Genomic DNA, 23,521 nt, shown 5'->3' with positions numbered 1-23,521 from the left:
GATCTGGGGGGAAGCGGGGGGAGGCGGGCGCTGGGAGGGGGGACCGTCTCCAAGCATGGGAGAGAGGCTGCCGGAGCCTCACGCCAGCTCTTCCCCTGCTGTGGCCGCCAGCTCCGCAGCGGAGGAAATCGAGGTGCTGGGCTCCGAGGATGTCCTGCCCATGGCCGCGGAGGATGTAAGTCCCCTCTGCGCCGGGTCTTCCCCGCTTTCCCCCCCGAGCCGCGCTAATCGGCTCAAGCTATTTATAAGTAAAGTCTGGGATGGGAGGGGGGGATAGGAGCGGTGACCCTGTGGGGCGAGCGAGCGGCACCGGCTCCGTCCCCACCGCCCTCTGGCCGCCGGCTCGGGCTCCCCGCGGCCCCGCCGCAGCCGCTGTCCCCGGCCGGGCACGCGCCGGGTCGGGGCTGCGTGCGGGGGCTTCTCCGGCGGCGGGAGAGGGGCTGGTGGCTCCTCCCGAGGCGCTTCCTGCGGGCAGAGAGCCCTTCCCGAGTCCCAAGCGATGACAGGTCTGCAGGAGTCCCGCTCTCGGGAACCTCTTCCTTCTCCGGCTCCCAAGTGACAAACGGCCGAGGAAGTTTTTTTTCCCCGGCTCAGCAGGGCTGGTAGTCCCTTTGCTCCCTCCACCTGAGGATGGGATAACTTCTGCCTCTCCTTCTCCAGCCTAGGGGATCAGCGAGCGGTCCTGCGAGCGCTGATCCCCGTGCTGCGGGGCCGAGCTGGGAGCTCCGCATGTGCCGGTCCCGGCGCCAGGAGCTGCAGGAGCTCTCTGTGCATCTGCCCGTCATGGAGCGAGCGTGGTCCTGCAGGGTCTGCGCACCCCAGGGCTGCTCCTCGTGTCCTGCCTGGGGAACTCTACTGGGAGGAGGACTGTGCCAGGTGCCTGTCCAGCCTGCAGGGTCCCTTCCTGCCTAGGAAGAGTGAGTCGGCTGGAACAGAGGTAGTGACATTAAATGTCTTTCAGAAGTGGGCTCCGTAAGGGATCTTGCGCCAACATGAAAGGAACATTTCCAGTCCAAAGCTCCAGCATAGCTCATCCCTTTGCCCTCTGCTTTTGTGACGGCGCTGGGGCTGCTTAGGGCAGTGCTCACACCTGATTTCAAACCATACCCTCCTTTTTCCCCCAAGACTTCCTTCTGAATAACCTAGAATTCGGCTTGTGTTGGATTTGCCTCCCAGAGGAGAGCAGAGGAAGTGCAGCTACTTGCTAGAACTGCATTGCCAGACTTATTCCTGAGGGCTGTAAATCCCAGAGGGAATACGTGGTGCAGTTTGACCTCTACTGTACCATTGCCGGCACTCCTAACTGGAGCTTGCGTAGGTTTCTTTGGGAAAGAACAGCTTTCCAGGACCTTTAACAGTTCAGGTTTCTGAATCCTCCTCCTTTTTTACCTAAGACTGTGATCTTTTCTTCCCTGACAAATACTGTGCTTTTCTGATGGTCTACAAGAAAGCTTTCCTGTTGTGATGCACGTGGGCTCGTTGGAGCTGCTCCAGCCTCTACAAGGATGCAGCCATTAGCAATCTGATCCTGCCAGGGCCTGGCAGAAGCAGTAAGTGCTGAGAGCCTGGCAGGATGGGGCTGCTGAGATAGGAGAAAGAGAGGGAGCTTGTCTGGGTGAAACCCAGCGTCGCGTCCTTGTGCTACTGCCTTTCTGCGTGACCTTGAGGTAGGACGGCCTGGGCCTGATCCAGCTCCTGGTGTTGTGCTATTCCTTCCACTGGGGTCTGCGCTGCTATTTGGCTGTTGTTCTCTGCAACCAACAGACTGAAGCTGGGTCTGCAGTTGCAGTGGTTATGGGAAGCTGCTGGGACCCGGCAATAGAAGATGTGGCAGAAGCCTGAGGTATCACAGATCATCTGCAAGTCAGGAGAGCAGGAAGGGTGCAAGTTCCCTCCTTTTCCACAGCCGAGGGTTTCCTGCTGGGACAAGTGGGCTACAGAGTGCATCTCTGCCCGTGCAGACCGCTCTGTGCCAGGAGCGTGCCTGCCTGAGACCTGACTGGACTTTCTGATTTTCTATTATTATTATATCTGAAGGCTTGACGTCAGCTTTTAGGCTTGCCCAGGGAGAGCTGACACAGAGTCAGTTCTTTATGTGTTGTTAAGTGCTAAGCTGTGACGTTGTGGAGGTTTGGCTGTCCCAGGCTTGACACAGCAGCTCTGCTGCAATGTCATTCCAGCTCAGAGCAGCATTCGACAAAGCCATGATTCAGGCAGTTCCCAAATGTTCTGGGTTAAGTGCTGGGCAAACTTGTGATGATAAATGGGAGTTTATAAATGACCAGGAGAATGGGATGAGGGGAGCCAACAACTTAACTGATTAAATAAAATTCAGTGGCCTTTTATGTAAGCCAATATCTCTCCAGTTGATTCTGTTTTAGATCTGCCCACCATGTGGAATGGAATATTCTTTGAGGACTAGATAAGACTCTGAGCAGAGCTCTGCTGTGCATAGAGCAGCACGGTGAGGGAGTTTGCTTGTCTGTTGTTTGTTATTTTTCTCACTTACCTTTTTGGAAAGGTGAATGAGAAGCTGTGTTGCTCTGAGCAGCGCTTCAGCGAGGAGAGCTGGGAATGCGTGGGCAGTGGTTACCACTCCGTCGTCCTACGGCAGTCACTCTCTCCTCAGGAGACCCCAAATCCATGTGACAGGAGAGAGGCTCGAGCTCTTCAGTTCAGAGTTTCCCCTGTTTGGGGGTGGGAAGGGTGAGCCAGCCACATGGGGCAGGAGGCATTGGCATTGGGCTTCCCATTGTCACCTGGTCTTTCCGTTCCCAAGTGACAAGGTCTAGTGGAGTGTTCATGGCTTCTTGGGTAGTTTCTATACACAGCTTCTGAGGCAGATCTGCTGGAAGGGGAGTTGTGGGGTAAACCCATGGGTTTCTTCAGTCTCTCCCTCCTCCGCCTTGTGCTAGAGGAATTATCCTAATTTTTCAGATGCAGTTACAAGAGGCTTGGAAAGCTGGTGCGCTAGCAAAGGCCTTGCAGCAAGTCCTTGCTGGAGTTAGGAGCAGGCAGCAGACAAGGCTTTGATCAGCCCCACTTTTTCGCTCATAGTGTGTGGGTCAGTGTTGGGCCACAGGACCTCCGAAAGTGATCTGAAAAAAAAACATTGCCATCCCCTCCCTCCACTCAGCACGCACCAAGCTTTCCTGATCCCTGTGGAAGAAAAAGCGTTTTATTCCTTGCTTGCCTGCAAGTAGGCAAAGCGGAAGAAAACAGAATTAACACATGAATGTTGTGAGTTCATCCTAATTTGGATTTATAAATTAAAATTGTCCTTCCTGTGGTTGGTGGATTCCTCTGCCTCCACTACTGGAAGGGTAGGTGATTCTGGGATGAAGAAGGATGTTGGAAATGGCACTAAATCATTTGTTTTTTTTTTTCTATTATATAGGATATACTTCTGCTGTTTACTGCATGTTAATGTTGTTGCCCTTATACCTTCTTTTTCTTCTTTTTCTTCCCTTATGCATTGCCTCTCAGCACTGGAAGGCTCTATTTGATCAGGTATGTGAACAACTGATGTATTATCTCCTGTCTTGTGAGCAAAGATCTAACTTCCTTCCCTTATATTAGGATTTCCCTGCTTTTAATTTATTGCTTAAGAGTAATGTACCCCAGCATCCTGGGAACAGCAAGTACAAGTCCTGATTGTCATTACTGCTTTTGGTCCTGTCTTTGATCTTGTGCTCAGAGCAGCTGGGGACAGGAGTGGGCCCAGCCTGACCACCTTCCTGGCGCAGGCTCTGAGCCCAGGTGTTCTAGCAGGTGCTTGGCTGCTGCTGGTTGCATTTCTCTTGCTCAAGGGCTTAAAGCATCTTGTGCTCTTTGAGGCAGACAAACTAGGACCTCTGAATCCAGCACAGCATTTTTATTTTATTTATTTATTTATATATATATATATATATATATATATATATATATATATTCTTAAATGTCTCCCCAGCTAGTAAACTGACTTCTGTAGGATTACATCAGTTTGTTCTAGGTCAGGACCTGTTACTTTTTGGCATATATGGAATTAATGCAGTACCTGCTTCTGTACCAAAGACTGTGGTTGTATCCGGTGAACACCTTGGGTCAGACCTGAGGCTGTGTGAAACTGGCATGTTGTGCTCCGAGTTACATGAGCTTAGAGTTTGGGTTGTGGATTCCCGTTTGTAAATTGTGCTCCTAGCTGCTTTAACTGGCATGCGTGCTCTGTGGTGTTCCTTCCATCTACCTGGCTGAAAGCAGCTATAAATGGAAGGATTTTTGCAGGGTTGATTTGCGCTGCTCTCTTACGTCAGAAACTTTTGTGCTGTTGTGTGTGTGTGTGTGTGTAAATGTCACCCTTCTGTGAGTGAGCACTTACTCTGAAGCTGGCGTCGCTCCGGCCACACTGGAGCTCGGATGGGATTTTGTCCCCGCTTTATGAGGCGATAACTCGGCTCCTGCGCATGGCCGAGCTGCCGAGGCGAAGGCTGCGCTGCAGTCCCCAGGGAAGGGTGTCCTCTGTACCCTGGCGGTCCTGCTGTCACTCAGTTAATAACTAGACTGTGCTCTTTTATGCATGGGTATCTGTGACCAGCTGTTAATCCACCTGTCTGGACTGCGGTACCTTTCCTCGTTGTACAGCCAGGCAAAGCGGCAGTTGGCATCTAGCTTAGTGCAATGGTTGCTCACACTGGAACTGCAGAGCGCATTGGAATTTGCTGGGACTCATAAGGAATGCTGCCCCTCAGAGGGGGAATGCAAGAGAAACTGCTCGCAATCTGGACTGAGTGCTTGTTTCAGCCAGCATGAATTCTGATCCTACAAGCAGCTTTTGAGTCCTTGTGAGATGAGGGCTCTTGGCCAGTAGCTACCTCAGGCTCAAAGGAGGCATGGGTAATTTCCCCCTGGGCTTGCCTGCATAGTAGAAATGCCTTCTTTTTTTTTTTTTTTTTTTTTTTTTTTTTAAAGGGGAAGGGCAGGGGTGGAGTCTGACCATTGGATTTACAGAACGTTACCCCAGAGAGAAGGGAATGGACTGCAAAGCCAGGCCTCCAATAATTAGCCATGTTTCAATTAGGGCTGCAGTTGAAACTTAAGCCTTGTTTGTGAGGCTTTATTATCAAAGAGAATGCAACCTGTGAAAACCAGTTGCAAGTCCTAAGTAAATCAATAAAGCCCTTGTTGCCTGTGGGCAAAGCCAGAGAGCTGACGTCTTCCTTAGTGTTGTATCTGCAGCGCAATTAGCCCTGCAACAAACTGCGAGATGTTATTTGCCATGGAACAAGGTTGCTACTTCCAGCAACCTTGTGCTGGTAGGAGAGGGGGTGTTTTGTTAAGCTCCGATTGGCATCCGTGTGAAACATGAGGACAGTCTCAATGACTAAAGAGTTTGTGTGTTGAACCTGGAAGAGTTGTAGCTCTTTCCTTGGGAGGTACTGACTGGCCCTGCGTCTGCTTAGCACGGATTTGGGTGGCCAAAGATTCACGTGCTTTGTGCTTGTGTAAGCCTGAGGGTCTGGGATGAAGCTGGATGTTCCCCTTCTCCGCTGAGACACGTGGGCCTCTGCCCAGCACCCTGCAGAGAGGGGTCCTGCAGAAGGCGTTAGAGCAGTTCGGAAACCACAGGCTCAGGTCACAGCTGCTGGTATGGTTGGGGCATAGCAAGAGACCCAGCAAGGGAGGAGTCGGCACCCTTACTCGTCCTTGCCTATAAAAGAAAGATTGGGATGAAATTATGATTAATGCGTTTTTGTTGCTGTTTAGACGCCCTACCAGCTTTAAGAGTGTGTGTTTGTTTGTTTGGGTGGGGAGAGTGGGTTGCCAGGCAGGAGGTTTAACAACTGATGATCCTTTTTGGAGTTTTTTTTTTTTTCCTATTTGTTTTGATCCATCTCTAATCTTTTGTGCTGGAAACCATCACTGACTTTGAGCCAATATCTGTAGCCACTGGGACACTACTTCTTTTAACAAGCAAAAGAAAGAACATTGGTGAAAAAAGTAGATCCAGAACCGCCTTCAGGGTAGTGAAGTCAAAGACGCCCTAGCGTACCAAAACTTGTGAATTGCGTGAGTGAGGGCTTCAACCAGGCACTTCTTCAGTGCAGCAGCCAGGAGGTTGCAGTAGCTGCTGCCTCATACCCTGCTTACAAGATGGGGATTTTATTGCAGGGCCATGGCTCTCGGGCAGCTCTAACTCACTTTTATATGGGAACTTTTATAGGATTCATACATTTATTTATTGTGCTCATAAACACCCTCCACCCACACGCACATTAGCTCTGCATCTGGTGCCTTTGCGGAGCGCGCGCGGTTGCTGAGTGCTCCCCGTTGTCTCCGAGCGGAGTCCAGGCTCCGAGTGAGACACTGCCCCGCTCCATCCCTCCCTAATCACATGGCTTTTCTTCATTTGCTCTTTGCAGACCCAATAACTTCTGGCTTTGAGGTTAATCTAGACTTAGAAGTGGTGCAGTCCCAGGAACAGCTCCTAGAGATGTTTCTCACTGCTGTGCTAAAAATGTCCTGTACTGGTTCCCCTGTGTGCAGAGCAGAGGAGATCCTGCTGCCCAGGTTGGAGCCACTTGTCTGGAGGCTGGGCTCCTGAGGAGCTCTCCTGCTTTGCTGTGTCCTTCTGAGGCCTTGGGTGCCCTTCTTTGCCTCTGCGTCCCCAGTGTCCCTGCTTTAGAGATGACTAATCACTACTAATCAGCCCATGTGGGTGAAGGGGGCATCTCGGAGCACGATGTTTGTCAGCAGGCGGCTCTGAGCCTTGTTAGGGGGCAAGTGCTTATACCATGTTCTCCATTTGTCCCATCCCCATGGCTGCTGAGCTTTCAAGGGTGAATTAACATTATCAGCCCTCATCTGAGTTCTCGCTTGTCACCCATACCCTGTAGCCATGACAACAAACTTGTTTTAAATAGACACATGTGAAGCTCATCCATGAGACCCCGCTCACTCGCCCTGCACTTTGAGCCCATGGGCTGTGGCTGTCAGTCCAGGCTGTGTTTTTACTGCAGCTGCTTTAGGAGTCCTGGATTTTTTTTCCTGAGCCTTGTGTGTGGGTGTGATGGCAACAGATGAACAGAATTTATGGGCAATGCAGAAAGATGCCAAGTTACTCTGGCTGTGTAGGCAGATAATGGAAAACTTAAGCTCAGAACCGAGGCTGTGGAGATACCCTGGACAGAGGAGGAGTTGAGTTGCTGACAGTACCAGCAGCGGGTGCAGCTGAACCCGCTTTGCCTCTCCCCTGTAAAGCATTAAAATATGCTTGATGGAGACCTCACAGGCTTCTTAAATCCAGGGCTGGTTCATGCTTGGTTGAAATTGAAAAGCACTCTATAAAACCAGGCCAACTATGATCATGGTTGGTGGTAACTGGGAAAGGGAATCATTCTGAACTCAATGATCTTTTATGTTAATTGTGTCGCTTTTCTCTGGGTAGCCTTTAACATAGGAAGGACCAGCTATTTCCCACGTTATAAAAGAAATTCCAGTTTGTTTACTGGAATAAATGTCAGTTTAAAAAGTTTCCCTGGCTCTTGTTACTGGATAACCCTGCTGGCTGTGCCTGGAAGACCTCACCAGGTCTTGCTGAGCTCCTGTTGGTGGTTTGTGCCTGCAGATTTTACTGCTTGCTTGACAAACTCCTTGTCTTTCCCTGCTGTTTTGTGTGGCTCCCTAGAGGAGGAAAATGAGAAACTGCTAGGTGAAGAATGGGAAACTGTGGCTGTGAGACTAGCAGCGTGGAAGGGGGATTTGAGCACAGGGTCATGTGCTGTTTCCAAGTCTTTGCCTGGATTTGGGGCTATTGCTGTCCTTTCAGATTAGTGCTCATTAAGACATACGCCTGTGCTGCAGAGAGGAGGTTTTGGGGCTTGGAAATAGGAATAATCATTGATTTGTTACTTTTTCTCCTAATGTGGCCCAGAGAATTCAGAGGAGCTGGTAGGAAGCCTGTCCATGGTGATAACACATTAGCAGCTGGGCCCTAAGCCCGGGGTCTGCCTGGCCTGCTCTGTTAGGCACTTCTGTGAGCAAGATAAGAAACTTGTCCCTCCTCCCCCTCGGCCGAGCTGCCTGTTGTAAAGGGGAGAGACGCTTTAAAGGCTCCAAGCGTCCCTCGGCAGCGCATGGAGCGGGCTCTGCGTCTGCACCGTGCCCCGAGCTCTAATCTCGTTTACAGCTGTCAGCCTGGGCTGCGGGCAGGCGTGAAAGGCAGCAGAGAGGGAGGGAGAGCAGCTTAGTCCCGAGCGGAGGGCACGGGCCGAGCACCTGCCCCGGCGCCGCTACCTTGCGCGGGGGGCGGCGCTGGCAGCTGGGCAAGTGTCATCTGCTGCTTTGAGGGCCAGCCATGGAGCACACGATTAATGGCTCGAGGGGCCGGGCTTTTGTGAGCCATAAAGCCCTGGGATTTAGGCAGGGCTCTCGGGCCTTTTCTTCCAAGCAGCACCATTGCTTTGCATTTCTCAAGTGGCATTGGGGGCGCATGGGGCTGCTGTCTGTGGCCACAAAGCTTTCCTTTTCTTCCCTCCCAAACTGTGCTGACCTTTGTCATGCAGCATTAACCCTCTGACTCCTCCACGTTGGGTTATGGGGTTGGGGGGGGTGAAATTCCCTTCAAATTCATTGCCCTGTGGATGGACTTGAAGGGAAGAATGGGCTGGTGAGAGAGGAACAGTGCTTACTGAAGGGGACTGCTTTGCTGTGGCTGTCTGGATAATCCACCCTTTGCTGCCAGAAGCTCTTTGCAAATAAAGCAGCCCCCAGGAAAAAGAGGCAGAGAATTTATCCTTCCTTCAGTCGAGGGAGGAAACTGAGGCACTGAACAGTGAAATGATGTCCCAGAGACTATTTCACCCCACAAGGTAGTGCCTGGGCTTTTACCCCAGGTCAGTCTGTGTTTTTGCAGTGGGGAAGGCTTTTCAGTAGGTAGCAAGGGAATGGATAGCATTCCCAGCACTCCAAGCCTTCCGCCACAGACTTGACTTTCATCCAGGACACCCTGGAGTGCTGGTTCAGCAAGAAGACTGTCTGGAGGTCATTAATGGTAGTTCTGCTTCCTGCAGGATGAATGGTAGAAATTCCCCAAGTTAATAACGCACCTTCTACCCTGAACACCAGCCAGCCCCCGGGCTGGATCTGAGGCTCTGGGGTTGCGTCTGTGTTTACAGCTTCCCAGCTCTTCGCAGCTTTCCAACAGCCCGGGCCTGGGCTGTTGGCTCGGCTCAATAGCCACGAGTGTGAAGCTGGGAGGAAAAGCTGTCGTTATAAACCAGCCATCAGCAGTGTAGCAAACAACTCCGTCTGGTAAAGGGAGGCGCATCCTGAAATGTTTTCAGGAGTCATAACAAACAGAAAAGCACATGGAGGGTGAGTCACTCACACAGCTCGTGAGTTACTGGCAGCTCCACGTCTCTAGATTTGTAGAAGCCTCGGGAGGCTTCTGACTCTGTGCGCGTTTGTGTGCCCGCCATGTGAACGGGGCCTGGAATTCCGCGTATTCCAGCGTGCAGCCGGCGGGAGGGAGGACAGGCTGCACTCAGAGCACTGTGTCCCTGCTGCCTCCTGCTCCCAGCTGCAGTGAGGGGCTGCGGGAGCAAACTGCCATTTCAGCTGCATGTGCTGGGTGGTTTTTAGGTGCATAGGTCCTGGCTAATGCATTGTTCTCAAATTCTGAAGCAATAAGAACATTTAAGCCTGTGTCTTCAGAAAGAAGGCAGGGGAAGCCATAAACACCGTCTGAATTGATGCTGTTCTGCAAATAAGCCGGTGCTTTGTGCTCTGTAACTCTGTGCCCCATTAGGATGGGAGGGGGAGAGATCATCCTGTCTCCAGAGGCACAAACCCAGCTGCTGGGTGAGTTGGAACAGTTGAGAGGTCTTTTCCTTCATCACTGACGCTTGTAACATTTACAAGGCTTCTAAAGTTACTCTCTCTTGGCCCTGGAAAGCAAGCTCTTCTCCTTCCTCTCTGGTAGGAGGTATTATGTTCCCATTGCTTTCCTGTATTTGCAGTCGGTGCAAATGTACCAGGGCACGTTTGCAAATTAAATGCAGCAGTGGGCGTGCTGGAGTTTGACAGCAGCCAAGGAAACTGTGATCTCTCTCCGCCTCTTCAGTAGGTATCATACAATGTGTTGGTCTGAACTCAGCTTGATGCCAACGCGCCACGAGACCAAGTTGACGGGCTGTGGATGGTGGGCTGTTTTCCTGCACCAGTGTATGGACAGGCTGCTTGGGAAGCTGAGCGCCGAATGTGCTGGATTTGTGCTGTGAACCTGTGAACAGGTTGTGCCTGTTCAATCCCCAGCACATGGGAGAGCCACTATCCTCCTCCTTCACGGATTTCCGAGGTAGCAACACCCCCTCCAGCTCAGCTGCTTTGGGTGACGCTGGGGATATTCTGTCACCAGAGAGGATGTGTCAAGCTGAAAGGTGAAGCCAGATCCTGAATGCTCGTGATCGCTGCCGCTTAGTGCTGATATTTTTTTTTGTGAGACTAGACACAAACATCTCTGCCTTGGCCAGATTCCAGCTGTGTAATTTATTTCTCTGACAGCATTGTGATTTCAGCTGGAGAATTTGGCTTGATATTCTCTTGTAGGATATGAAATTCCTCCAAAGGACTCCATGGGATCTGAGCATCCAGCTCCTCTGAACAGCTTGGCCTCTATGACAGTAACTCTGTGCACCTTCCCTACCCCTGAGCTCCAGCAGCTCCTGTTTGCTGCACTGGGGGAACAAAAGTGTACCAAGGCCTCACTTGCACCTTGAATTCCTTCAAATTCCTCCCTGCACTAACAAGCTATGGAGTATGGCTATATTCGTAGTATATGTTCCTGTTGCTTAGGAACAGCTGTCTGCAGTGACCCTGTGCTGCTGGTGAGAAAAGTAATGATGGATGAAACCGATGTTAAACAAGCAAGATCAATCTTTCCCCTAGGAACTGTTCTTCATGCTCTTTGCTACTCAACACACTCGATGTAGCGATTACTCTGAAGTTTTCTGAGCAAGGCAAGTGCATGGGGAAAATAAGTAAGGTTGCTGGAGGCAAAACTGTTTGCGCCTGTCATCAAACCGCTGCTCTCTTGCGCTTCTCAGGGCATTGATCCCTGAGGAAGCATCTCTGATCTTTCACAATTAGGCACCGGTGCTGCTGGGAACCGTAGTTTGTGTAACAAACTTTGCTGTGATATTTAATGGCTTAATTGCCTGTTGCCTACAGGGAGCAGGAGATTCTCACTCCTCTCTCAGGTGGAGGAATCGATATTATGTGCAGTGGAAGAGTAAACATTTCACCCAGGCTCCTGGAAAGCTCTGAACTGAAGAGCCTGTGTGCTCGGAGCGAGAGCGGAGTGCTCGGGAGCCAGCGTGATGTGGTTGTGTGTGAGCATCTACCTGCCGAGCCTGCTAGGGAACAGCTTTTGTGGTGGGGCAGTCGCCGAAGGGCCTCGTGGTTACACCTGGGACAGCAGGGCTGGAGGGCTGTAAACACCAGATAGCCCCTCTCCACAAGGCAGGTACACGGGACACCTTCCCCCAGGGCAGCAATAGCAAAAATGTCTCCCGAGGAGTGGCTGTGTGAGCCTGAAACAGCCTCCTCCAGCCCTATCCGCCCCCGTGGCACCTGAACTGAGAGCTGCCGTTGCTGAGCTGATTTATGGGGTCACTTAAGGATTGCTGCTGGTGACCAGAAAGAGCTAGAGCAGAAACTCCTTTGCTGGTTGCTGATTTATGGCCGTAGAAAACAGTCCTGAAAAGCAAAGTGAGGATTTTCTAGACCTTATGTGGTTCCAGCTGACTGGCAGCTCCAGGCTGTTATTTGACCATGTAGAGTAATAAAACTGGCAAAACTAATTAACATTTGGGCCTACTGTGAAACAAACTAGTTCATGCAAAAAATTATTTTGCACTTGCAAGCAACTGCGACTTTATGGACTTATAAGCCTGTATTTAATGAGCAGGCATGTAGTACGGTGCATGAAGTATTTCCTTGGCTGACTGCAAAGACCACAATAGCACTTGACAGGCTCTGCCGATCACTGGGGACCTGAACACCTGCTTGGGGCTCATGTTCTCTTTCCTTATTTATTATGTAGCTGAGGTGTGGGTGGAGGTTGATACAAAGCTGTGTTGGATGGTTTCTTGTAGCCTGAAACAGCCTGAATTATGCAAAACCACCCTGAGCCCAAGAAGTTCACTCAAGGAAGGGTGTTTGCCACGGATTGAGAGAGAGGCTTTCTGAGGTCACTCTGCGCGCAGCCTCTTTCCCTGTGAAGTGTAGCTGAATAAGCTCTTTCCCAGTGGGAATGCTAAGTGTTTTTCTGATGCTAGCAGGGAAACAGCGAGTCAGCAGAGCTCCAGCCCTCCCTTCCCTAATAGGGGTGTTCTCTCTGTGCCAGTTGTGACGATCCCATTGGAGAAGGGATGGAGTGCTCCAGTACTGTTTCCTTGCCAGTGATGGATGGCTGCGATGTTTAGCAACATTATAGGTGATCCGGCCTCTGCCATCCTCTACCGCTTTGGAAGGAGGGATGGAGGGAACGGCTGTAATGTGAGCAAGCAGGAAGAGGAGCCCAAGGTGGCTCTCGCACAGCCCGTCAGGAGCCCCGCACAGGAGTGCTCAGCTGCCTGCTTGCCTGCCCTTCAGTTGGGTTCTCTTTCAGATTGCAAATATCTGTTCTGCTATTGGCAAACAGGTTGGAAGCAACTGACTGAGCTACAAGAGATACCACTACTTTTGTTTTAGTTTTCTAAAATCTTTGTGGTGGATGTGCTTGAATATTGTGGTACTTGGGATATGGGGCTGTACCAAGCTTTATTCTCTTTCTTCTAAGTATTATTGCAGAGCTATTATTTGACCTAAAATAAGTATGTGTGCATACTCACTGTGATAGGATTCTGCTTTTTCACACATCAAATCAAGTCCCTGTGGATTTTCACCTCCCTCCCAGATCTGGCAGACGGTGTAAAAGGGAGCTATTTTTAATCTGAAATGTTCTAATGTTTCAAGTCTGGAGTATAGGATGTAGTTTCCTCCTGACAAACTTTGTGGTTCGTTGCTATAAAGCTTTGGTTTTGAAAAGAAGGGTAGAACTTCCTACAGGAAGGATAAAAGTTCTGATTTGGGGGCTATGAAGCTCTGTTACTTTGAGGAACTACAACCAATGGAAATGACTGTCCTTGGGTGAACAGATTTACCAAGAAAGAGGAGGAATTTGTCAGAGGACCCTAGCAAGCTTCTCAGCATGGTCCGTTGTGGTGGAGTGGCAGGAGGGACCCAGTTCCCCTCCTTGGCGCAGGGCGTCAGGCTGGGCACTGCTGCTCCGTGCGACAGGAGCCCGTTCCACTGCGAGCACCGCGGCGGCTGCGTCTGTCCCGTGGGAGCTGCTCGGCACGAGCCCCAGCCCAGCTCCCACCTGGCTCCCGGTGCCCGTGGGGCCATTCGTGACGGTCACGGAGGAGTCTGGCCTTGTGTCCCCTCAGCTGGGACACGGGGGACCTGGGAGATTCTCCCAGGTCTGTCCTGTAGGCAGCACCAGTTGCCTTTCTCCTTGCCAAAGCTGTGACTGTCCGTGGAGCACTGGAGCCAGTCACTCGCCTGTGCTGGGTGGCAGAGGCTGGGGTGGCTGCTGAGGTCTCTCTTGTCTCTGTTTCTGCATACAAAGCAAAGGGAACTATAGGTCTGGGGTCAGAGCATAGCTCTGTTCCAGGAGGAATAAAAGAGGTGGCAGCACCACTGTTGCTCTCACAGAATCAAAAGCACTGGTCCATTAAGACAGATAATACTGCCTGGTTTGGCAGCAGGCTGAGAATTTGGTCTAGGATTTTAATGCATATTCAAATAAATCCTCTTCCCTAGTGACGGTGAGATCTTGAATTTAGTCCATGTGCAATGACATGAGTTTTAGTGAGCTGATGAAACTGAAACTCAGAGGTTTCCTCCTTGCACGGGGTTTGAACGTGACTTAGTTGTGAGCACGGCGTGTCAGTCCGTAACTGCAGGGTTTGCCCCTTTTCAGCTGGGCTGCCTTTACAGGGTGGATCCATTTGTTAGACACAGGCTCTGTGCTGCTGCTTGTAAAGAAAATGTGATCATTATGTTATGATAGGCATTAGTTTCCTTTTCCAGATTTAATGTATTCCTGTAGTTCACGTCCACTGGCCCCTTGGCAGCTTGCGGGCTGGGTATGTAAATTGGGAGCTGCAGAGGATGCCTGAGCCATTAATGGGTGGAATTTGCTTGTAAAAATGAATGCATTTAATGTCGCATGGCGAAGGATTGCCTGAATTTTTAAGTTGCCTGAGGATACCTTACTTGGAATTCAGTGGTTCAGGCTATATTTGTTACAAAACCAATACAAGCAGAGAGGCCCTGTGGTTTCAGAAGGGTGGCTGCTCTTTTGTGCTCCAGCACTGCTTACAGTTTCTCTGTATGAAGTGTATTCCAAAGAAGCAGTAAAAAATCTATACATAATGATACTTTAAAACAAAACACTTCAGTCCAAATGCTCTGTGTCCACAAAAATATTGGTCTTCCGAGATCTCTTCCGATACTGCTCTTCAGGAAAAGCTGAGTTTTAGTAGATAGATTTTCATTATTAGGCTTCCCTGGAGGGATGTAGGGGACGGAAAGGATTCAATAGGCCATTAAAATAGTCCAGATCTGCTGCAAAATGAAATTCGGGCCCTGCGGAAGGGGCCCCATTTGCTTCCTTTGGGCCCCGTGCTAATTTTGTGACTGATTTCAGAAGGGGAAGGGCTTTCCCTGGTTTTAATTTTAGTCTTTCTTTAAGCATGAAGACCTGGGAATACTACTACTGCTTTTGCTCCTTTTGCTAAGGATCTTATGAAAGGAAACCCCCAGAGAGTGCCTCCCTTCCTGGGAGAGCATTTATGTGCTACATGTCACTTTTCAAGCACATGAGGTTGTTGCCTTTACTCAGGTGTCGAGAGGCTGTGTTCACCATCATGGTCATGTCTCCTTTTTCCCTCAGCACTGTAAGATCAAAGAATCAATCACTGCAAAGCTGAAGGAAAGTGCACCAGGGCTGAAGGGGCAGTAGCAAATATGCAAAGGGAATTGGATCATAAGGTTGTGTAAAGGAAAAAGATATCCAAGCTTGAATGATCTTTTACCTGGAGGCTTCAATGACTTAATGTAACTTTTTTTCTAAGGTGAAATCCTGGCTCCAAGCCTTGATAACAGCCAGTGTCTTTCCACCATGAAAAAGTACTTGGCCACAACCTCTCTACCTGCTGGTGGTTGAGATGCAGCAGAGCTCAGTCGTGGGCAGCCCTTCGTTACCGTAACCACGTACGACCCACGTCCCACATCCATCTCGCCGACCGATCCGTTCTCCCAGGCAGCAGTGTCCGCGGTCGGCAGCGTGAGGAGATGTCCGCGGTTGGGTGCCTTCCTGGGAAGGTGACTGCAGGGACCAGTGTTGCCAGGCGGGCAGCAGGGACAGGCCCACGGCACCAGGGTGCGGTGCCTGCAGGTGCAGGTGGGCCCTTCACAGAGCATCTTCTCCATTCCTGTGTTTGGGAAGTCAGAGAGGCAAACGGGGGTGTTTGGGCTGACGTCCTGCTGGTTGTGATCATGGGGATTCGCAGCCTGCTCTGCCCTCAGGCCGTGCGTCTCTCTCTTAATCTGTAGATTGTGGTTGTTGGAAGGGGCAGTGGGCAAGAGCGCAGGCAAAACCAGCTGCTTTCCTCGTGGAGGCTTCATCTCAAAACAGCACTGCCCGGGTCTATGGGAGCCTTATCTCAGGTCATAGAGTTCAGTGGAAGCTGGAAGCATTTGATGTCTCCATAGCCAAGAAGAGCCATCGGTCCCTTTGCTCCTGTCTTTCCAGTTGTCCCCAGTTCTGCAGCGCGTCCTGTGCTGGTGCTGTGGCTCTTGGAGCAGCTCTGCTCGCTGCCCTGTGCAGCAGCCGGCTCCCCTGGCTCGGGAACAGGGACCGGTGGGATGCATAGGGCTGGAAGAGCCCTTGGGATGTCCCCCCTTAGCTGCAACCACTGCTCAAGGGTGTCTAGACTGTGCTGCTAGTGTGGGAGGGATTCTCCCTTCAGCTTGTCTGAGTGTCATGGGAAGAGAAGTGTGAGTGCAGAAACTCTCCACCAGCCCCTGCTTCTCCTCACAGCCCCAGCTGGTGTTTTCTGAAATCATTTTTAGTTAGGCTGCTTCCAAATTCTGCTGCCAGATGTGAGAGCTGGAGCAGGCAGTGCCAGTCCATTAAAATGGCCATATAATCTTCATTGCCACAATAAAGACTAATATTAAGTCAAATGAATTCTCTTATACAGGGGACAGGAGTGAACCTCGCCAAAGCAGCCCAGTCTGTCGTACTTGCCTGGCTTGCTGCAACAAGTAGTTATATATGCAGTGAGATTTCCCAGCATGGGAGTGGAGTGTCAAGGGAGGGTGTGCTCTGTGCTCAGGAAGGGCTTGGGCTGGAGCACTTGCAGTAATTTGCTTTTCAGCTGCATTCCCTCCCTTGGTGAGCGGCGAAGAGCTGACAACCAGCTAACACAGGTATTTTGCTAGCATGCATGGTAGCTGTTCTGCTGCAAATCCCACTATTGCCTGAGTAATCCCATTTCTGAAGATGGTTTCTGTTGAAATCCTTGTCTGTGGAATGTACTGAAAGCTCCAGATCCCCCTCAGTACTGGAGATACACCCGGACTCGGGGTTTAAATGCTTAAACCAGCGGCAGGTTTGGGCCTGTCCTGCATGGGACAGAAATACTGAAGTTCCCACAGCAGCTTCACAGCTTGGCCACTGCTGCTTCCTTTCCAGGGGAACAGTCAGGGAGGCTCACGCTGCCTTTGGCTCACGCTTGTCCCATGCCTCTTTAAGAGCAGTAGTTTCTACAGGGCTGAGCAAAGCTAAAAATCTTGCCTGTGTCTCCCGTCCAGCTCCTTGAGGTAGCTCAGCATGATGAGCAGAGCCTGGTTATATCTGTTCTCCATCTGTCCTCCCTCTCTCATCTTTGCTGTCATTAATTGTTAGCATCTGGCTTGAAAGATTGCCTCTTAGCATGGTGCTGATGGGATCTTTCCACAGAGGATTACGGCTGGAGTGGATTGACGGGAGAGGGGGATCCTGGTTGTGGGAGGTTTGCCAGGCACGTGTGGGTTCAGTTCTCTTGCTCCAGTTCATGTCAGGACAGCGGCCAGAGTTGGTCTCAGCTCCGTTTCCCCTCACCGGGGCCAGCTGTGGCTGGGGACGGCGTGTCCTCGGCTTGGGACGGGCTTCTCCTGCAGCCGGCCACCACGCGTGGCCTTGTCAAGACTTGGGGTCCCGTTGCAGCAGCTGCAGCCCCCCGGCCGGGCAGTCGTCCCCCGCTCTTAGGGTGGCTTCTGCTGCGTGGATGGGGCGCTTCAGTCCAGGACGTGGCAGCGCAGGATGTGCTGGCAGCAGGAGCTGAGAAATCACTTCTTAACTTACGGTAACGTGCTCCCTAGGCGGCTAATGTGCCCACAAATCAAACACGTGCTTTCCTGTAGCTTTGCTTGCTTTTCCTTTACCACCTTGGCTGCCGGGATTTCCTGGGCCTCAGAACTTAGCTCTTGGCAAAAGCACCATCTCCTTCACTCTTAACGGTGCTTAGTCTGTGCTTTGAGTGTCCTGGAGCGAAGCCAAGGGCTGCACTGTGCTCGCCGAGTCCAGGCCTGGGATAGGATACTTCTTTTCCCTCAGTTTGCCTCCTGCACAGCCTGTGTTTCTTCTCTGCGCGAATGGAGAGTGCGAGGGAATCCCTTTGCGTTCAGGAAGGCAGGAGTTTCCGCTTGCCTTGCTGATCCTCTGCTCACCTGCTCCCTAATCAGGTCCTAAGGAATCCCAGGAGAACTTTGCTGCTGTTCACAAGGGATGAGTGGTGCAGAGGGTACCCTTTGCCTTGCAGAGCAGCCAGGCCCTGGGGGCACAGTGCAGCCTCGCTGCATCAGCAGCTCTGGTGACTCCTTCATGGCTAGGCCAGCCTGGCTGGAGCTTTCTGCGCCTTGAGGACATCCCCCTGGAGAGGATTGCTGTGTGTGTTGGCGCTAGCTGGTGCAAAAAGGTCTTATCCCTTCTCCCAGTCTAAACGGAAGCCTTGAATCTAATCTGCCTCACACTTTAAGTCTCAAAGATAGCCAAGTCCAGATGGAGCAAATCCAGTAGTTTACACCAAAGGGCTTAATTTTGTGGGATTCTTGGAGAAAATGTTAAAAGACAATCACATAGTTTAGAAGCATTGCTGGATTTTTTTTTTTGAATTATTTTTAAGTGAAAATCCCCCTGGCTGACTAGTATTCCCCTGTCACTTTAAGCCATTGAGATAACATTTCTTTTCTTTTCTTTCTTTCATTAAGACTATTTTTATCCTGGCTCGTGAGACTGCGCCTGTAGAAATTAAAGCTCTGCTTGCTATTTCCGTGCCCATCCCACCCGTTCCTCATCCCTAAATCCTTTCACTGCTTCCCAGCTTTGGCTCCCCTCCCCTCCTCACTGCCCTTTCCAGAGGAGACCCCCCCTTGTACATCCTTCTGTGTGGTCCATGGATATCCCCACGCTTGCTGTACTTCCCAGACGTGCTTTGACCTCTATTCTTTCTTGACCTCTCCTTAAAAATCTCCCCTCCAGCAATTAGTACTTCCTAATTTTTACTGCTCAGTTATTAGGTGGCAGTGCAGAAGTGCGTCATAGGGGTGGCTGGAGCACAGCGCAGCTCATCTCAGCTTCAGGAGCATTTTAAGTTTCTTGCACCTTGGGGTGACTGACTTGGCCTCTCTGCCCTGGTTTCCCCATGCACAAAGCGGCTGTTTGCTGAGCTGGGGGCGGTGGAGCCACTGTGGATCATGGAGCACAAATCACCCTTGCAAAGTGCAGCATGTCCTGGAGACCTGATTGCTAGCAGCCAGTTCCCAAATCCCTGTTCTGTGTTTATGGACCTCTTTGAAATGGACTGATGATCAGCTCAGATTTCTCAGGAGCTGCTTTGCTGTTCCATTAAAAAATTAAAATCCTTGTAGGTTTTCTCAGATGAGTCACTTTTTGTGCCCTGGTTCCAGGATGCTTGCTTTGGTTTGCTTAAAATTAGCTATACTGATCTTTAACATGGTTGGTGCAAGAAGCATCAAGTAAGCAAGGGAAGTAGAACCAGAGCCTCAAGCTGGGGCACACACAGACACCTTGTGGTTCTTCTAGCAACACTTCAGAAACAGTTTAATGTTTGACTTCCACAATGTGCTGAAAAGGCAGAGCAGAGTCAGCTCTTAGGTTTAGATTTAAATTTATTTTTCTTTCCATTGTGTTTGTTTTTGAGGGCTATGTCCTACCTTCATTTCTCTGACCTCTTATTTTAGCTGGAGTGACAGTCGAGTACATCTGTGAGCAAGGGAAACATGAGCTCCAGACACTGAATTAGCCTTTGAATGGTTGTTCCTGACAAATACGCAAGATTTTCTGAGCATGAAGTAAAGGGCCATGATTTAAGGCCTTGTAGCCTGAGTCACTGTATCTTTTGCCTTGCAGTTGAGAAAAATGAGATTTGGCACAAGATCATGGAGCAGGTGACTGATAAACCCTGGAGGATTATTGATGTCCTGACCTATCTAAACATACACACTTGGAAAAAAAAAATAGCAGGTGATGCAGTTTTAATCTGCTTCCTATCATTGCACCTCAGTGTCCCCAGCAATGAAAAGGATGGAAGGGGGTGAATTAGTGGCATTGAAACTTTTGTTGGCATTTCTGCCCAAATTAGAAAAATGTTTTGTTTCTCTTTTAGCAAAATATTTTCTTAGACCAGAGCCAAATGCCAAATCATTAGGGCAACTTTAACATAAAAACTCAAATGACAGTCTAATGAAATAATCTGAAAATGATTATGCCTGTTGTTTTGACACTGTAGAAGCTGGAGGAATTTCTTCTAAACAGTCAATGGGCAGAACTAAGACAAGTTCATGAGAAAGTCTTGGCGTGACTAAAATTTCCAAGTTTTTGTTTAGAAAAGTTTTGTTTTGGGGAATTTACCCTGGCTTTAGAAATGAGTGAGAAGTTTTGCAAATGATGATGACCAGCAATGTTATACATGTAAACTGCCCCTTATCCCAAGGCAAAGGTGCACGTGCATCTCTCGGGCTGCCCCCTTGTTACCAACTGCTTCATCCCATCAGCTGCTTCTGTGCCCTTGGCCCCGTTTTGCTGCAGGCCTCTTTAACGGAGGCCGCGCAACCTTTGGTGTCTGTTGTTTGGATTGCTCTGGGTTCATGAGAATTTGTTGGCTCGGAGCAGAGAAGGTGCCTGATGGTGGGGAGAAAATAAAGGGACAGAAGATGGTAACACTGTCTGCTCTGGGCAGCTTTTCTGCCTGTGGATTAAAGCTCATGCTGTGTTGCTTGTTTGTTCTCTCTAAGGCCTTGTCGAGTCCACATGGGAGGCTATTCTGTCTGCAGGGTTTCACTTTGTGCCACTCTGTTCTTTGCTTCATTTCCCCTCCCTCTTTGCCCTTGCATTCAAGCAGTTTCTTTCACTCTTCCCCGTTGAGGTCTGCCTTTGCTCTCTGCCCCATGTGAAAGACGGTGCCCTCGCTGCCATCCACCCCCTTCTGCTCGTTCACGTCCCTGCTCGCCTTGCTCGTGCATCCCGCTTCCCCCGGCCATCCGGGCCGTCCTCTCTTTGTGCCCCGCGGTCCCGGAGGATGCTGTGCCCCAGGCATGGGCTGCTTAACCCCAGCTGGAAGCCTGGTGGGGCTCTGTGGGGTGGGTTTCTCTCTCTAGTTGTACCCTGCAAGTGAGAAGACTCTTTCTCAGCCCCTTTCCCTCTCTGGGTGCAGCCTGGTCCTTGAATGCGAAGAGTATTTATTGAGGTTTGCTCGTCTGCCTCCTCTCTCTTTGTCTGTCTCCCCTCCTGGTTCCTTTCTCTTGGTTTTAAGCCTTGAGGTGACTCTTTAGGGAGTTGCTTTAAAGCTCTTGCTCTTGAGAAATGTAACTTGCTCTCATCTAAGGTGTGTAGCTCTCTGATTATGCTCGTTACCTGCGACTTCTCTGCCTCCTCCTTCTAATCATCTGTGTTTGGGCCATTTGGTGCTGGACTTTCAGTTTTGGAAATCCATCCCTGCCCTTGGGCAGGTGATTTAAGTGTCTCCCAGCAAAGGGGGCTGGTGAGGACAGTAACCAGGGCTTGTTGCTTCCCCCTCTCACTGCACCGCGGCCCTGTGCTGGTGATGGGACCGCAGCAGCCTGGACCCGCAGCACTCGGTGAGGATCCCGCGGGTGCCCCGGACCGAGCGGGTGTCACCCAGGCTGCTGATGGAGCAGGTCCCTCGGCTGCAGGGAAGCTCAGGGGGAGGCCGGCTTGCCTGCGGGTGCCCGGGGGCTTTGCCTTTGCGTGGTGAGTTTGGACCAGTTTGTTCAAATAAAAGGGCACACAGGCTCGCTAGAGGAAGCAGGTACTTTCAAAAGCCTGTGTGAGCCCTGTACACAAGAGAAATTTGTTTAGTTCAGTAAAGCAGGCAGGAATGAGGTGAGGGCAGAGAGGGGAGCGGGCTGAGCAAGGGTTTGAGTGGGCCAAGCACTTCGCTGTGTGGGGAGTTGTGACGAGGGGACCTGCTGCTCTTACCTGCGGCAGTGAGAAGCCCCTCGTGGTGCTCACGCAGGGCTGGGCTCTGCGAGGTCTTGTCAGTGCTGCAAGAAGGAGCCTTTCCCCTGCCAGCTGTTTGCAGAAGGAATTTCAAGCCACGCCGCGGTGCAGTTTAGTGTCAGGCTGGTGAGTGTGTAAAAGGGATTCCTTGTTCTCTGTGCCCGGGCTGCCCAGGGGCGCTGACCCTGCCGGGCACCGCTGGCCTGAGCATGGTTGGTGTTGGAGCCACGGGAGCAGCAGCATCCGCGGCAGCGGCACGGAGAGGGCTGTGCTGGGCTACCTACTTTCCAGTGTTAAAGGAGTTCAGTTATTAATGGTTAAAACAATCACCTTATTCTAATCTAAAGCTGTCCAGCTTTGACTTTTATCCCCTAGATGTGGTTATACATTTGTCAGAGCCAGGAGTCCTGTGCTGCCAAATTCCCGTTCCCCATGAGGGTTGTTCTGGACAGTGACCAAGTCATTGCTTAACCTTCCCTTTCATACGCTAAATGAATCGATCCTGTCAGTGGAGCCACTTGGTTTGTAGCAGCAGCAGCTGAAGTGCCAAAAGCAGAGGTAATGTCACCTCATTTACAGAGCTGCCGGTCTCATTCCCGTTTCTGAAGGGAATTGTGTTACCTTGAGAGCATGCCGAGTCAGAGTAACAAATGACAAGGTTCTTCCCTCAAAGCGGCTGCGTCAGAAGATGGCATCCCCGTGTCAGCTGGCTGCCCTTCTTGGCTCCTGGCCATGTGGCTTTCTGTTTGTTTTTGCAGCAATACTTGTTGTTTGCAAGCATCCAGCTTTACCCAAAGCCCCGGCTTGTCCTTGCGCTACTGCTGCTTTGGCTCCTTGTGAGCACTGTGCAGTTACCTTGTGCTTTCTCCCGAGTCTAGAGGCAAGAGGGAATTCTCATGGCGTTAGTAACACCTCTGTGTGACGCTAGGTCGCTTGTTTAGGGTTTTCTTGAGACCCATCAAATAGCCATTTTTTTCAGTGTGCTGAATGTGTGTCAAGCTGAGTTTGTGTCCCTGCAAGTCCTGAAATATGGTGCTGTCTGGTGGTGTCAGATGCTTTGCAGAAATGTGTTATATCAATGATCTCATCTTACAGTCTGCACCAAGCTTATATTCTCACCCAAAGTGCATCAGTTCAACATAATCTATTTTCTGTAACCCCAGCTGCCTGATATTAGGCTAGTCCTGCTTTAATTACACATTACTCACTATCAGTTGTCTGTTGCTCGGGCTTGCCATCAGACTGACAGTCCTGCTTGTTCTTTTAAATTCTTGTCACAGCCCTGCAGTTTTGGGAGCAACGGGGATGTCTCTGTATCCCCCACTGTGCTTGGGAAGGTCCTGGAGCTTTGGAACATGGTAGGAAGGGCAGTGGAAGAAAGGGAAAGGTGGATTTTGGTGTTTTCCCCAGTGTTCCTAGGCTTGCAGAGGCTTTTTAAAACCTGCTGGATACAAGTCATACAGACCTGCTGATTCAAAACTCTCCAACTTGAGCAGGTGCTGTGGAGTGCTCTCCAGAGTTGCTATTGGGACACAAAGCGTCTCATCATCATATGATAGGGATAATTCATCAGGCTTTTGTCCAAATGCAGAACAGAAATGTTTTGACTACCCCGACTTCTTTGCATCAGTGCTGCCCATGCTACTTTTTCTAGCTAACATTGATCAAAATGCCTGACTTGAATGAGGAAACGGGGCTCTCCCGGCTGTGCTAGCGGGAGCTCTGCTGTCGCGGGAGGCGTTGTCAGCAGTGAGGATCACAGAAATGCCTGTCCACGCTTAGGTAACCCGGTGGTAACCTGACTGCAGGAACTGGGTGCGAAATAAAGCCCCAGCTGAACAGCTATTCTGATTTCTCTTTAATGTCTTCATATCATTCATGATTAGAGCTTGTTTCTCTCCAGCCTGTGCA

At 50.6% G+C, this 23,521-nt stretch overlaps 1 protein-coding gene across 1 annotated transcript in view; it reads left to right on the top strand.

The window, feature by feature from the left end:
- The first annotated feature begins 55 nt into the window (after positions 1-55).
- The window catches only part of RHBDL3 (rhomboid like 3), a 50,401-nt gene continuing 26,935 nt past the window's right edge, over positions 56-23,521 (top strand). The window contains exons 1-2 of the mRNA XM_088537988.1: positions 56-175; positions 3,487-3,510. Of these exons, the coding sequence (XP_088394114.1) occupies positions 56-175; positions 3,487-3,510 (144 nt within the window). The remainder of the gene's footprint in view (positions 176-3,486; positions 3,511-23,521) is intronic.

Source organism: Tinamus guttatus, unplaced genomic scaffold, assembly GCF_059628265.1.
Source record: "Tinamus guttatus ecotype Peru unplaced genomic scaffold, ASM5962826v1 Tinamus_guttatus_pri_ptg000045l, whole genome shotgun sequence".
Lineage (NCBI taxonomy): Eukaryota > Metazoa > Chordata > Aves > Tinamiformes > Tinamidae > Tinamus > Tinamus guttatus.
Note: the sequence above shows the minus strand (reverse complement) of the source record. Positions and strands in the feature narration are given on the sequence as shown.